The following is a 13049-nucleotide window of genomic DNA, read 5'->3' on the forward strand; positions in this document are numbered from 1 at the left end:
CTAAAGGTGTCCCTACAACTCAAGGATTACAACAGTTCCAAGAATGCAGCTCTCTAGGGCAATTAGGAATGTGCAACAAAGGACCACAAATGCTAACTTAACCCAATAATATATCTGAACTATTACTTTTACAAATTTCAACCTGTTGGACAAGAGCATATTTCATTCAAAACTGCAATTTCACTATTAAATGTAGTTGTGCACAAGGAAAATTCAAAGTGACTTCCAAAGTAGAAAGAATTCTTATTCATTGTTATAAAAGAAAAACACTTACGATGGAAGTGCATCTTTAATCTTCATGTGCGAGATATCAGGGTACAAAGCAATGGATATCACTTCTTCCATGGGGCAAATAAGTCCATACTCCTCACAACCATTCTCTATGACAAGGGAATCGGACTTGTGTGGGTCAAACATTATGTTATTTGGAGTGACAATCATAACTCCTCCCACTACACCCTGATGATAAAAACATCATATGTAACAACACCACGGACAGAATACAACAGAAAACTGCAAGTAAACAGAGATTCAGTTTTATATTGTTTAAAAAATGCTGGGTTTTCGACTGTAACGCATTACACACTGTAAAGATGTGATGGTGTTACAACTTCTTTGTCCTAAACTTCTAACTTTAACTGAAAATGAAAACTTGCATTTGTATAGCATCTCACCATCTCATTCAAAGAAGTTGGAATAAAATGTAACCCTTTGTAGTGCAAGGAATGTTATGCTTAACATTCAAAAGAAGCAAAACAAGATCCTAAAAGCAGCAACGATCAGCTGATTATGTTTTGTAGCAGTGGCAGAGGAAATAATGTAGATTTAGACACCAAAATGATTCTGCTCTTCTTCAAATTTATTTGTTTTGAATGTGCAAAGCCTTATCAGTGGTTAGACAGAATCCTTTAACCTTGCCTTAAAGTTTAGTCTGTGCAATGCCTTAGTTGTTTAGACTGCATTACAGCAGGATCTCTTTGGCAACCCCACTAATATTGGATGGCTTGAGAGGCCTCAGCCAGATGGAATGCTTCAAAAAGGATCCACTGTCACCTTGGGAGATCAAAGCCAGTTGGGGAAGTAGTGGGGTCAATGGGGAGTGTGATTTTTGGAGAATGATTTCTCCTACCATAAATCCTCAACTGTTACACCTCAGCATGGTGCAATTAACCATATGGGCTGGCACACTGCTGTGGGAAGTAGACGGGGACTTTTTGGGCATTTTAGCTAATATTTTTATGCATTCTAAAATTATAAAAGAATCTTGGATTATTGTTAAAGAATTTTTACCATGATTAAATTCAATTAGGAGTTTGGAAATGTTATATTTTCCTGCTCCAAATCTGCATTTGTACAAAACACATGGAAGTGTTTAGGAGAGGCAAGAAGAAAGTTAAAATGAACTGGTCTGATGAAGAGTCAATGGACTCAAACCTTTACTCTGCTTTCTTCCCACAGATGTTGCCAGACCTGTTGAGTTTCTCCAGCAATTCCTGCTTTGTTGCACTTTGTAAATCTTGAAATCAGTCATTCAATGGTCAGATTTTCAGTTCTTCCCAAATCAATGAGCTTATTCAGTTTGTGGAAGAATCAAAATAGTGAAAATGATGACAATTCAAATTGTTCAAAGTAATGACTACAGTTACCTCGCCATCTGTTATGTATCTGCAGTTCATTTTCAAAAATTTCTCAGTAAGTGGTTCGTCATCTTCTGAACCTGAAGATGTTACTCTCATAATAGATTGTGAATGCACTGGTGAGAAGAAATTCTTTGCAGTTACCTTTCTTGCAAAATCAGCATCCTGCAAAGGTTAGATTAGTTAATTAATTATACAAGTAAAGGCTAACATGAAAACCTCAACTAAGGTGATTAATAATTATGAACCAAATGTCTGTAGTCTGGTAAACATTTACAATCAAACTATGCAGATTTAAAAGGATGTACAGATAGTTTATTATTTATAGAATAAGTATCCATTAACAACGTGAATACTCACTGGGAGTTTATCATACTCAGCATCAGATGAAGGTGGAGTAAGAGGGCTATCACAGTCTGGTGAATTTGCTGTACCATGTGAGGAACGTGAATCTGGTACATTTAAAATCTGAAAGGTATTGGGTATAGTTTAAACTTAAACAACATCCAAAAATATATCAAATATTAAAACAGTGGTGGAGAAGCTTTTACAAAGTTGCCAAAGCCATACCTGACCAGGAACAACAACACGACTGAAAAGCCTGTTAATCTGAACAAGTTTATTTGGAGTAACATCGAATTTCAAAGCAATGGAATTCAGTGTGTCCTGAGATTCAGCCTGCAATATTAAAAAAAATTATGTATCATACTACAATTTCAATGCTCTGGAACATCTCTCACACATTGTCTCATATTTCAATACAATGTCTGTCCATCAATTTATTTTGCCATTATCTGCAATAGGGTTACAAGTTTGAGTTACCTGAATTTATTTGATTAAAATAATTATATATATTACAAGTCTTAAATTTTTACCGTGTATTTTGTGGTTCCTGTTGGCGTATGAGCAACCATTTTCTTCTCTCTCTCATTGTTTATCAGACTGTCACCTTTTAAAAATGGCAGAAAGCATCAAAGCAAATTTATGTAAACATTGTTAAATATTGTTAATTTTATATCAGTACTCAGCAATTGTTCAAAATCTTTAAGAAATAATTCTAAATGGTTTATGAAACAGTATCCTTCAGATGAGGTCTCTTCAAAATATATCGACTGCTGTTTTCTTGGAACCAATAGAAAATTATCAATTAACTTGGATTATAATTTGCATACCTTCATTTACAAAGCTAAAAACACTGAATGTGCTGAAGAGCAGCTAAAAACAGCTGTCTAATATGTATGCAAGTAAAAGATATATGGGTAGGATTTACAGACACTAAACACACTTCAAAGAAGAGTATAATTTGAAAATTATATGCAGGATCATCAAGTAAAAAGCATTTAATATCAATTATTTTTATTATTTAATTTTCACAAAAATATAACTCAATTTAATGATCCTGATGCAAATGGAACATTGTGTAATAAGTTCTCATATTACATATGACAACATTTGTATCCCTTAACAGATTTTGGATTATTGTCACATGACAGTGTTCAGTACCATTCATATGTCTGCCTACATCAAGACCTTGACAAGATTCAGATATAGGCTGATAAGTGACAAGTAAAGTTTGTGCCACACAAGCCCCAGGAAATGAGCACCTCCAATTAATATGATGAAATACGGGAAACATCTGTATTTTTATTTTGTAGGATGTCTCTTGTAACAGCAAAGCAAATTGGGAGTATTCTGAAAGACGGTTACACCAATTTTCTGAATGTTACATCATTAAGCTTTAGGAAAGACATATGTGATCCAAGCTTGCCATCGGATAAAAACCTAATATGCAAAAAGGTAAACAGAAGCCTAATTACAGTAATGTGTGTTTCAGCTCGTCTTTACAGTCGACAGTTCAGAATAATAAATTCCTGTGTATGGCTCTTCAGAAGTGGATCAATTCTCTGGCATTTCAGAACAAATCCTGATATTGAAGTAGGTCTTTGAGAATATAGTAGACTGTGTTACTGTGTGGGGTATACAGTTAGAAACAGAGCGCTGAAGACAGGAATAGCAAGAATTTGTGTATTGGATAACACCCACTGCAGCTGGTTCAGGCTTGGCAGAGCCTACCAGATCACATAAGAGGGTGGACTGAAAAATGGAAGAAACATGTAAAGTCTTGAGGGACTGCCTAAGACAATGAAGATTATGTAAAGGGGTCAAAGAAGGGACTCACTGGAAATTCTGCACCACCAGAACTATTGTGACCCAGGTGAGAGAGAGGGTACAGAGACTGCACCTTGTTAGTGGTAACAAGGCCTTGGGACTTTGGGTAGGATTCAGCTGCAAACAAATGCCACTGAAGCTCTGAAACAATTAAGTGGGAAGTGAAAGAACCTACAGAAATGGAGGTAAAGTTGAGAAAACAGATTGCAAGTAATGGCTCATTTGCAGCAAGTAAGATTTGTAACTATATACGACATATCTTGATTTCATAGATTACCTAAAGTTTAATTTACCTTTTTACTTAAAATATCCTGGCCTGTGAATTAACCTTTAAATTTTATTAATTTTAATTGATTTGTTACAATAAAAATTTGGAAAATGAAATAGTTCATTGCTTTTCTTTCCTTTGGTGTTGTGGGCATTCTTTCCTTTTAAAATTACGTTTCCAGAGGATCAAGACACTAGACAGAATCTAACCAACTTCCCTTGACATTCAAGAGTATCATTATCCAGGGGATCACTACTGACCAGAAACTTAAATACCAAGGACCAACAATATGAAATACCTTTCAAATTTTGTGTTTGGAGTTCAAAACTATGAGAAACACTGATGGTGATAATTGGTGACAAAAGCTACTGATTTACAATCTTGTGAAATTTAACAAGTATATAATTCAATCTCAAAAGTATGATTCCTGCCCTAACTTGTAGTAAAATCCTGTTTTGACTTATTCAAAATTCAGTTTAAATTGATGCCCTACATGGTACAAAACAGTTTCCAAATCACAACCAAAAAATACACATAACAGTTACATGCTTTATTATATTTGTTAGTAATTCTGTTTTGCAAACTGCATGAATTAAACAAGTAGGTTTTCACTCCCGCATCCACTCCCTTGACCATCTTAAATGTGATTAATTGTAAAGTAAGCTTATGACATGCACCATAAAGGGAAGACTTGCATCTCTATGACTCTAAGGGCAATGGGACTGTGGACATTTCATGCATTGTTACTGAAAATCCATGTACGTTCCCACAGGTACATTTTTTTTTTAAGTGAGCAAGCAGAGTTAAAGGTTATTCAATGCAAGAGTTAAGTGCTGCTCAGCAGGGTATGTAGATGGTGGATGTGAATTTGTTGGGCCATTCATTTAGCATGTCATGCAGGATCTACAAGTTAACTTAGTGGAAGATTTGGAGTAGATCCAGTGCTAAAGAGAAGGGGACCAGGACTGGGTTTCTTCAAGTGGCAGAGTAGGCACGGATGCAGGTGGGCGGAGGGCAGTCAGGAAGACTCAAATATTTGATGCAATAGATGACAGCAGAAATGAGTCTCTTCCAGGATGAAACTTGGTAAGATCCTGTGCTACTGCACAACACTTTTAACTAAAAACATGCTTCTTGGTTAAAATACAACAATAGCTGACAGTATCCATAAAGCTGCACTTCATCAAAGGCCACAACTGGTAAGACAAGACTGAACTAAAAGGGAGACAGAATTAAACAGCATAGGAATTCTTTCACAAACTTCGAAACATTTGAGGTGCATTCACTATACAAAGACAAGGTTCTTAACAATGATCAATGGAGACAAGGGTTTACGTCAGGGTAAAATTTCTAGTTTTTATATAATACTTGGGCTGATATGTCCTCATACCCATTGTAACTGAACAGTTTCAGGTATTCACAGTAGGGTTTAATACAAATGCATTCTATTAGATAAAAAATACTGAATCAAATATTCACCAGTCATTGCCTCCATCCTTATTCAAAGACTTTTGGTTCTTAATGAACAAAAAAAAATTACTCTTCACCTCAGACTGTGTTAAGCAAGTAATCTTGGCATTAATTTACAAGTCAAAGTCCTGCACATCTCAATTGGATCATGCATAAAAATTACCATGAATATGTGGTTAAAATTTCAGAACTCTGTCAATAAAAGTAACTGCAAATGGCCTTCAACTCTACCAAATCTGTTGGATTAACACTCAACAAACATACCAATCATTAACAGAAGCAAACTTTGGCAGAAATGTTATCATGTCATTTGGATTGAAAGCTGAATGTCATTTTGTAGCAGTCGTTCTAAACTAGATCAGAGTACAAATTTTGATCAATGCTTGCTCCTTTAAAAATACAGCGATCCCCAGTGGTGGTGTGAACAAATAACATGTCTTACAATGCCCACATAAAATATCAAACAATAATCAGGCAAGCTCAGAGTATAAAATAATACAAGTTCAACTGCACTACTATCTTTCAATTTCACAGCCCTTTCTGCTGTTGTTACAAAAACAGGCAGGTATTATTGGGTTGAGGTTTGAAATGCCTGTGCAAGCTGTCACTCATCATCATCACCATAGCAAAATTCCATCTTGGATCTCAATTAGGGAGAGATTCTGCAAATATCTTGGCCCACAAACTTACACGCACAAATAAACTCCAAAAGAAACTAAAGACTAATACACAAATGTATTGTGCTGCTACATTTACGTAAAAAAGGGAAAAAAAGCCTGTGGTACCTTATTTGTGCACGGCAGTTAAAAACTGGGGATGCTTTGAGGTTGGATTCCCAACATTCATACTTTGGCCTGAAGTCTATCAGAAAAGCCATCTGATCTTCTGACATTCTGCTCTCAACTTAAGACAAATTGTCCTAAGTGCAGTTTGTGCACTTGTAGTACGTGCTCAATGTAGCTTGCAAACAGTGTTGTTTGAGCCCTGTTGGTTCCTCCGCTATTCAGAACACACAGCTTCACTGTTGGTTGTGAGGACAATGGCATCAGGGCCTATTAAATTTGATTGGAAACTCCATGATTCCTGAGACGGGGGGGGGAAGAGAGAAAGAAAGTGTGGAGAGTGAAACACAAAGTGGGGAGAGAGAGAGAAAAAAAACTGAAGGTAGAGAGGACAGAGAAACACAAACTTGAAAGTGGACATAAAGGATGATAATGGCCAATATTGTGGTGGAAGGGGTGAAATAACTGAATAAATTAAGGGGGGAAAAACAGAAAGTAAGGGTGATACACACTAAAATAAAACAAACAAAAACTACAGATGTTCAAGATATGAAACAAAAACAGAAATTGCTGGAGTAACTCAGCAGAACTGGCAGCGTCTGTGAACAGAATCAGAGTTAACTTCTTTTCAGAAAGGTCAAACCTGAAACGTTAACTGCTTTCTCTGCACAGATGCTGCCAGACCTGTTGAGTTTCTCCAACAATTTCTATTTTTATTATTGTAAGGGGGAATTTAGGTTGGCTTGTGATGTGAGCCATCATTTTCTTATTCATCTTATTATGCAATACACAATCTAATTTTATTCGGGGCTTAGTGATATTAAAACATTAAAGTAATTTTAATAGCATTTGCAAAGAAAATGTACCAATTTACATGATTAATGTCACATGATTAGGTATCATGAATAGTATTATAAGATTAAATACTAGGTGACTAAATCACTGGGCATGTGTCAAACCAGAGTTATTAACACTATTTTGAGTTTTGCAATGGCTTCCATCAGATGATTACATCAGTAGGTGTAGGAATGTAGCCAAATGACCAATCTGGGGGCAAAGGCGATTTAACAGTGTTCAAGTTATGAACAGTAAATATGGAGAAATTCTGGCAAGAGGATTAGAAACTAAAGGACAGTGATTTAATATAAAATACAGAGAGAAGGCAACAAAAAATAAATTATGCAGGTAAGCCTATCTTTCTGTCTACGCACTTCCCCATATGTTCATCCATCTACCAGTGATACTCATCCTCGTTTCACCTTTATTAATGTCATCCTTGTAACCTCATCACCATAAAAGAATGATCCCCATCTACCCAAAAATGCTATCACACTTACTCATGGGTTTCCTCTTTCCCTCTCCACACGGAAGAGAGCATAAAACATGAAGGGCATAGAATTGAAGGAGAGTCCCTCCAGTCAACTTCTCAACTGATAGCTGCAGAGAAGGCAGTTCAAAGTAGCACTTCAGTCTTGGTGTGCTTGGCTAGAGATGGGAATCTCTGAGTTACTTGATGACAAAACTAATATTAAACAGTCACATGGCATACATATCATACTCATGTTAACTAAATGTCAGCAGCAAATGAAACAAGATCACAGGCATAATGATCATTTAACACATTCTTATAGTCTAATTCAAGTCACTGATTTTCTACAATTTTCAAGAATCCACAGGAGGAAATCCTGGAAGGTAGTCACAGCTCCTTAGTGATCACCCTTCTGAAGGTATACCAAAGGTCTTAGGCACACCATGCACGCTTTGATGGAACTGATAAAGCTGTTATCCATTGACTTTCATATTGCAAGTAAACAAGGGCAGATCGTGGATATAGGGACATCAAGGCAAGGTTCCGTGTAAGAATATCCGAGCTAGATGTGAATTCTACGTCTTGGGTCCTCTGAGAAATAAGACACTTCTGAAGCAGTAAAGAATGTGTAATATATTAGATGATTTGCTGTTCCAGTTGCACTATGCATGCTGTCAAAAAGACAAAAAATGCATCTCAAGCATGTGGCATGTGTGTAATGATGTCTTCATATATGGAAGTCATGATGTGGAGGTGCCGGTGTTGGACTGGGGAGGACAAAGTTAAAAATCACACGATACCAGATTATAGTCCAACAGGTTTATTTGGAAGCACTAGCTTTTGGAGCACTGCTCATTCATCAGGTGGTTGTGGAGTATAAGACCGTAGGACACAGAATTTATAGTAAACGTTTAGAGCGTGATGTAACTGAAATTATATATTGAAAAAGACCTGGATCGTTTGTTAAGTCTCTCATCTTTTAGAATGGGCATGTTGGTTTCAGTTCTTTCATATATAAATCCCAGAACTTTCTTAAAGTTACATTCTCAAGTGAACTTTCACAATAGGTGCCATGTTGGCCCAGATAATACACTGAAGATGTGAGGTGCCCTGTGTGAAGATGTCTTGTGCCCCAATGTTCAGAATGATTCTAATCTAAAAAAGGGATTTACAGAATCTTACGTGGATTCATGTAGTTTTTGAGCAAAATAAAATGTAATTCTGCAAATACAAGCTCATCCCACAAACTTCTATGTGTGTGCGCGGAGGGGTTATGAGTGTCTGTGAGAGTGTGTGTGTATGTGTACGTGTGAGAGTGTAAAGGGGTATATATGTCTGTAAAAGTGTGGGAGTGTATGTGGATATATCGCATCAGTGTCTGACACTATGATCTTTTGCTATAAATTCTGTCTTCTATGAGCCTAACCTCGGTTGTTGGTAAAATTCTAGAATCCATCATTAAGGATGAGGTATCTAAGTTCTTGGAAGAGCAGGGTCGGATTAGAACAAGTCAACTTGGATTTAGTAAGGGGAGGTTGTGCCTGACAAACCTGCTAGAATTCTTTGAAGAGGTGACAAGTAGGTTCGACCAGGGAAACCCAGTTGATGTGGTCTACCTGGACTTCCAAAAGGCCTTTGATAAGGTGTCACACGGGAGGCTGATGAGCAAGGTGAGGGCCCACGGTGTTCGAGGTGAGCTACTGGTATGGATTGAGGATTGGCTGTCTGACAGAAGGCAGAGAGTTGGGATAAAAGGTTCTTTTTCAGAATGGCAGCCGGTGACAAGCGGTGTCCCGCAGGGTTCAGTGTTGGGGCCGCAGCTGTTCACATTATATATTAATGATCTGGATGAAGGGACTGGGGGTATTCTCGCGAAGTTTGCCGATGATACAAAGTTAGGTGGACAGGCAGGCAGTACTGAGGAAGTGGGGAGGCTGCAGAAGGATCTCGACAGTTTGGAAGAGTGGTCCAGGAAATGGCTGATGGAATTCAATGTGAGCAAATGCGAGGTCTTGCACTTTGGAAAAAAGAATACAAGCATGGACTACTTTCTAAACGGTGAGAAAATTCGTAAAGCCAAAGTACAAAGGGATCTAGGAGTGCTAGTTGAGGATTCTCTAAAGGTAAACATGCAGGTTGAGTCCGTGATTAAGAAAGCGAATGCAATGTTGTCATTTATCTCGAGGGTTGGAATATAAAAGCACTGTTGTGCTTCTGAGACTTTATAAAGCTCTGGTTAGGCCCCATTTGAAGTACTGTGTCCAGTTTTGGTCCCCACACCTCAGGAAGGACATACTGGCACTGGAGCGTGTCCAGCAGAGATTCACACGGATGATCCCTGGAATAGTAGGTCTAACATATGAAAAGCAGCTGAGGATCCTGGGATTGTATTCATTGAGTTTAGAAGATTAAGGGGAGATCTAATAGAAACTTACAAGATAATACATGGCTTGGAGAGGGTGGACGCTAGGAAATTGTTTCCGTTAGGCGAGGAGACTAGGACCCGTGGACACAGCCTTAGAATTAGAGGGGGTAAATTCAGAACAGAAATGCAGAGACATTTCTTCAGCCAGAGAGTGGTGGGCCTGTGGAATTCATCGCCACAGAATGCAGAAGAAGCTGGGACGCTAAATATCTTCAAAGCAGAGATTGATAAATTCTTGATGTCACAAGGAATTAAGGACTACGGGGAGAATGCGGGTAAGTGGAGTTGAAATGCCCATCAGCCATGACTGAATGGCGGAGTGGACTCGATGGGCCGAATGGCCTTACTTCCGCTCCTATGTCTTATGGTCTTACTCCACTAGCTACCTGACCAAGGAGCACCTGTTGTTGTATGATTTTTAACTTCATATATGGAGACTGTGTCGACAGCCATACTATTCTGATTGCAGACAGTAAGTGCACTCCGGCTTGGCTGGTGTTTGGATGGAAGACCACCTGCAATACCAGGTGGAGTAGGCAGGGAATATAGTGGCACATTGGCAGTGTTTCTACCTCAAGGTCAGAATGTTCAAGTCTGACCTGCAACATGTTCCAACGGTTTGATTAAAAACATATAGGATGAAAGAGTGGCCACTACATGGAGTATTACTTTTGATAATCAAATGAGCAAACACAAAGCTTCATTAATGAGCTTGCACACTACTAATGCTATCCTACACAGAATGTAGCATGTCCTAGTATTGGCCACCCAATTGATCCACAGTATTCACGTTGTTAGGAGAGAAGCACGAGTGGGCCCATAAAGATAATGGCAACTGGTGCACAAAATTTGGGGCCTCAAAGCACTTCCACTTTTCATAATCTGCTTCCTAATCCAATCACTGCATGTTCCCTTGTGGGAAGGCCATATGTCGAATAAGAAAGACGACATTCTGACCTGTACAAGACCTAATTTTGGTTGGCATTGAACTGAAAGTTTAATTTCTGCAGTTGCCAGCCTTAAGCAGTTTCCCCCCCTCAACGGTTCCAAGTGAAACAGCAGCTTCACTACAAACCATCTGAAATTGGATCCTCATGAAGTTATCTTGATAGGCGTTTTGTGTTAGCAGCATTAAAAATGCCAACTTAGTGCAATTTAGCACTTGAGTGTCACTTGTGTCTGAATACAAGAGCTAAGCATTTCAGTGAGTTAAGTAGAAGAAGGGAAAGAAATGTTGAATTCTTTAGCCTAAACTTTTTCAATCTCCAGGAATTAATTCTTGCTCTGCAACAGGAGAAGTTGCTGATTAACTGGCGTACATCTGATAATTGATTAAGACTTATTCTATTGCTAAGACTCAAAATACTACAGAGGCTGGTGGCAAGGTTAATCAATTAGCTAAAAACATAATTGAATATAAAGTTGAATACAATAACTAAGTAGCTCTTTATAACACATTAAGAAAGGCAGAACAGTCGTTGAGTCACAGTTCCAGAATATGGAAGTTGATGGGCATCAGTTTGGTCCAGAGCAAACAGATCTTCAGCAAGTGCCTTCCAAGTTTGAGCACCTTTGGCTCAAACTTCATGACTAGAGACTCTACTACGGACACTGTGACACACCAGGGAGGAGACATGTTACCTACATTCTTTGTCCCAAGAGATAGGCACACTTCCTACAGGGGTTGGATAATCTGATTTGGTCAGTGCTCAGGGACAGGGGAGAGTAAGAGAGAGAGACAGGTAAGAGGTCTCAGAAGGAAGGAATTTCTTAATTGTCCAACCGGGTTTGGGATTCTTTCAGTTTGTTTTGATGACAGAGAGCACTGAACCATGGATGAGTTAACTGACCTTGGCATCCACATAAAGGAAGCCACTCAAGAGGGGACAGTAGGAAGGAATGCAGAGGTAGTAGGAAACAGTAGTGAGTGAGTTTGACATCAACCTCTGTAGCAAAGAACATGAGTTCAATTGGCTGTCTTGCCTGATCTGCACTATGCTGGAGAGAAACTTGCAATGGGAGGGAAAGGATCTAAATATCATAGTCTATACAGGTATCAACTGCACAGGCATGCCAAAAGAGGAGGTTCTGCATTCTCAGTATATCAAGTTAGGTGGCAAATTTGGCAGCTGAATCTTTAAAATGATAATCTCTGCATTATTACCTGAGCCATATGAAAACTGATGACAGCTATTCAGATTGGAGAGATCAATATATGGTTCAAAGACTGGTGGAGGAGAAGTGGACCCAGCTCATGGGGGAATTGACACTAGTACTGGGAAGATTGGCTAACAGGAATAGGCTAAATGGGTCTTTCAAGCTGGCAAGATATCATGAATAGTGTATCATCTATAATTACAGGTGAGATGCCAGAGGATTGGAGGGTGGCTAATGTTGTGCCTTTATTTAAGAAAAGCTGTAAGGAGAAGTCTGGGAACTACAGACCTGCAAGCCTGACATTGGTGGTGGCTAAGTTGCTGGAGGTGAGTCTGAAAGATAGGAATTACATGAATTTGGAGAGGCAAGGAATGATTAGGGGTAGTCAACATGGTTGTGTGTGAGGGAAATTGTGTCTTTCAACCTCGATTGAGTTTTTTCAGGAGTAACCAAAAAGATTGTTAACAGCAGAGCAGTATTGTTTACTTGGACTTTAGTAACTAATAAGGTTTGGCTTGATGGACTCATTAGCAAAGTTAGACCACATGGGATCCACACTGAGTTTGCTAATTGGATAAAAAATTGGCTTTATGGTAGGAGACAGAGGGTGGTGGTAGTGGAGGGCTGTTTCTCAGACTGGAGGCTTGTGACCAACAGGGTTCCACACAGATTGGTACTGGGTCCACTTTTGTTTGGTCATGTACAGGGGAACCTCGATTATCCAAACGAGATGGGTAGGCACTATTTCGTTCGGATAATTGATTATTCGGTTAATCGATTAAATGCCTTTCCTCTGGGGCTCGGAGTTTTTAAAGACTGCTCCCCATTCAGG

At 38.7% G+C, this 13049-nt stretch overlaps 1 protein-coding gene across 5 annotated transcripts in view; it reads right to left on the bottom strand.

Annotated features, from left to right (window-relative positions):
• Positions 1 to 13049, bottom strand: part of ncoa7b (nuclear receptor coactivator 7b) — a 126527-nt gene that overhangs the window by 41236 nt on the left and 72242 nt on the right. For all 5 annotated transcript variants that reach the window (XR_015753481.1, XM_043683927.2, XM_043683925.2 and 2 more), the window contains 5 exons: positions 2513 to 2586; positions 2208 to 2315; positions 1998 to 2105; positions 1647 to 1802; positions 275 to 459 (listed from right to left, as the gene is read on the bottom strand). Coding sequence is in view for 4 of the 5 variants with exons in the window: in XM_043683927.2 (XP_043539862.1) it covers positions 275 to 459; positions 1647 to 1802; positions 1998 to 2105; positions 2208 to 2315; positions 2513 to 2586 (631 nt within the window). In the remaining variant the exon portion in view is untranslated. The remainder of the gene's footprint in view (positions 1 to 274; positions 460 to 1646; positions 1803 to 1997; positions 2106 to 2207; positions 2316 to 2512; positions 2587 to 13049) is intronic.

Source organism: Chiloscyllium plagiosum, unplaced genomic scaffold (genome assembly GCF_037043375.1).
Source record: "Chiloscyllium plagiosum isolate Xiang-an unplaced genomic scaffold, Cpla_swu_hap1 HiC_scaffold_3, whole genome shotgun sequence".
In the NCBI taxonomy this organism is placed as follows: Eukaryota; Metazoa; Chordata; class Chondrichthyes; order Orectolobiformes; family Hemiscylliidae; genus Chiloscyllium; species Chiloscyllium plagiosum.